Consider the following 2,020-nt stretch of genomic DNA (forward strand, 5'->3'; position numbering starts at 1 on the left):
TGCATTGATTGCCTTTAATACACTAAGGAGAGTCTGAGGAGAGAACAGTGCACTTGCATAGAACTAGCAGAACTTTATCTGACCATATAAACTTGTTGATTACCATTTTATCTGTGTCTAAATTCAAATAAAAGTATCAATATTTGTATTATCTCATTGTAATTATGTTACAGTATCCTGTGTGTGTACCAAACTATTTTCATTGAAGTATTTTTTCAAAAAAAACATTTTTTTAAAAATCATTTTTTTCCAATCAATAAATGAGTAAGGAGACATTATATCTTTTATTATTTTATTATGTTTATAAAGCAAAAAAGGTTTTTATTGCAACAAAGCAATGTATATATCACATCAAATTAAGAGTCAGTCATTAAAATCAATCTGTCTTGAAGCACAGAGTTCATCCGGTCATGCATCTTTCTCATATGTCCTGATAGCGACCACATCATCCATGGTGCATTTCTGTACAGATGAATGGAAGAATGGAGAGAGAGAGAGAGAGAGAGAGAGAGAGAGAGAGAGAGAGAGAGAGAGAGAGAGAGAGAGAGAGAGAGAGAGAGAGAGAGAGAGAGAGAGAGAGAGAGAGAGAGAGAGAGAGAGAGAGAGAGATTAACAGCATGCTGAACAATGGATGCAACACTGGAAAGCCTAATCAAGCCTTTAATAATAAAATATAATAATGCAAAATAATATAATATGCAAAATATAGGTAGAGAAAGCATTTACAGTGCAGCTTGCAGATGGCTTGTACACATACCGCTATCATTTTGGAGTCCTGAATCTCTCTTTCAATTGTTGTGCTCTTCCCCTCCCACGTCTGAGTTTGAATAAGTTTACCATCTGCGAGGCTCATAATAGTCTGAATGGGAGAATAAAGAAATTAATGAAGATAAAATGATACATAATAATGCTTAAAAAATACTATAGTAAAATATAACACATTTAAAAAATATATATAGGCCTACTGTATATATTGTTACTTATCTATCTATCTATCTATCTATCTATCTATCTATCTATCTATCTATCTATCTATCTATCTATCTATCTATCTATCTATCTATCTATCTATCTATCTATCTATCTATCTTTTATTGCAATGCCTTACCTTCACTTTTCTGTCATCTGCTGTTGTCTCATCAAATTCTTCATCTAATTTAAATTTGATTTCGAGGGTCTTGAAAGTAGTGACAGCTTTCATAGAGATGAAGCCCTGGTCATCCAAAGCAATCGACAGACTGGGTTTTGCTAGGTTAGCCATTTGACGAGAGGCAAAACCAGCACCTGCAACCAGCAATACAGAAAATGAATGCTATTACAACAGGTGCATTACTGTAATAGGCCTACAACTGGACTAATGTTTCCATATGACATAAGTACATGAACAAAATGGGGCAAAGAAACAGAGTTATAAATTCTTGTGTATATAAAATAATATTAGTCGATTTCTGTCTTACCTACAGCCTTCATGTATTCATCAAAATTGTCACTTGAAGTCATTTTCCATTTACCAACGAATTGCTCAACCATTGTTACAACAAAGAAAGAAATGGGCAATTACAACACAATACGTATTACTCTTTAATCTATGTAGTGTTGCAAAAGCGCAGACCAGAGGGAGATTTAAAGAGTTTAGGAATATGAGTCACCACCTGCTGACCAATCAGTAACATTACTGTGATATTTGAGAATTTGATTGGTTAACAGATTTTGAAAGGGGAGGGCTTGACAGATCTGTATTTGAATATTATATAAGGTCAAAAGTCAAGCCATACTGTATAACAAATAGTTTACTTCTGTAGAATAATTCAAGTGGATATGTTGATTATACTAATAACAATAATAATACATTTAACTTGATAGCTTCTTTAAACAACCGTTTTAAAGGAATTAGCCTATGGACTGACCTGATGTAGTTTAGAGATTACAGACCCACATCAATCGCAAGCCTGCTTGAGACTGGTCTTGGTCTTGAGACCGATATCAAGACCATTTTTTAAAGATCTTGGTCTTGTCTCGG

The 2,020-nt window shown here is 33.9% G+C and overlaps 1 protein-coding gene across 1 annotated transcript; it reads right to left on the reverse strand.

Moving 5' to 3' along the window:
• Positions 1 to 305: 305 nt before the first annotated feature.
• On the reverse strand, positions 306 to 1,590 carry fabp4b (fatty acid binding protein 4b). Its single transcript, XM_067449728.1, has 4 exons — positions 1,458 to 1,590; positions 1,109 to 1,284; positions 758 to 859; positions 306 to 462 (listed from the first exon to the last, which is right to left on the reverse strand). The coding sequence occupies exons 1-4, from the start codon at positions 1,528 to 1,530 to the stop codon at positions 409 to 411; spliced, it is 405 nt and encodes a 134-aa protein (XP_067305829.1). The 5' UTR covers positions 1,531 to 1,590; the 3' UTR covers positions 306 to 408.
• Positions 1,591 to 2,020: the final 430 nt, after the last annotated feature.

This window comes from Pseudorasbora parva, chromosome 7, assembly GCF_024679245.1.
Source record: "Pseudorasbora parva isolate DD20220531a chromosome 7, ASM2467924v1, whole genome shotgun sequence".
In the NCBI taxonomy this organism is placed as follows: domain Eukaryota; kingdom Metazoa; phylum Chordata; class Actinopteri; order Cypriniformes; family Gobionidae; genus Pseudorasbora; species Pseudorasbora parva.

Coding starts and splice junctions, on each gene's coding strand:
- fabp4b (XM_067449728.1), bottom strand. CDS start 1,530: ATGGTTGAGCAATTCGTTGGTAAATGGAAAATGACTTCAAGTGACAAT. Junction 1,285..1,457: donor TGAATACATGAAGGCTGTAG/GTAAGACAGAAA, acceptor TGCTGGTTGCAG/GTGCTGGTTTTGCCTCTCGT. Junction 463..757: donor AGGACTCCAAAATGATAGCG/GTATGTGTACAA, acceptor TCATCTGTACAG/AAATGCACCATGGATGATGT.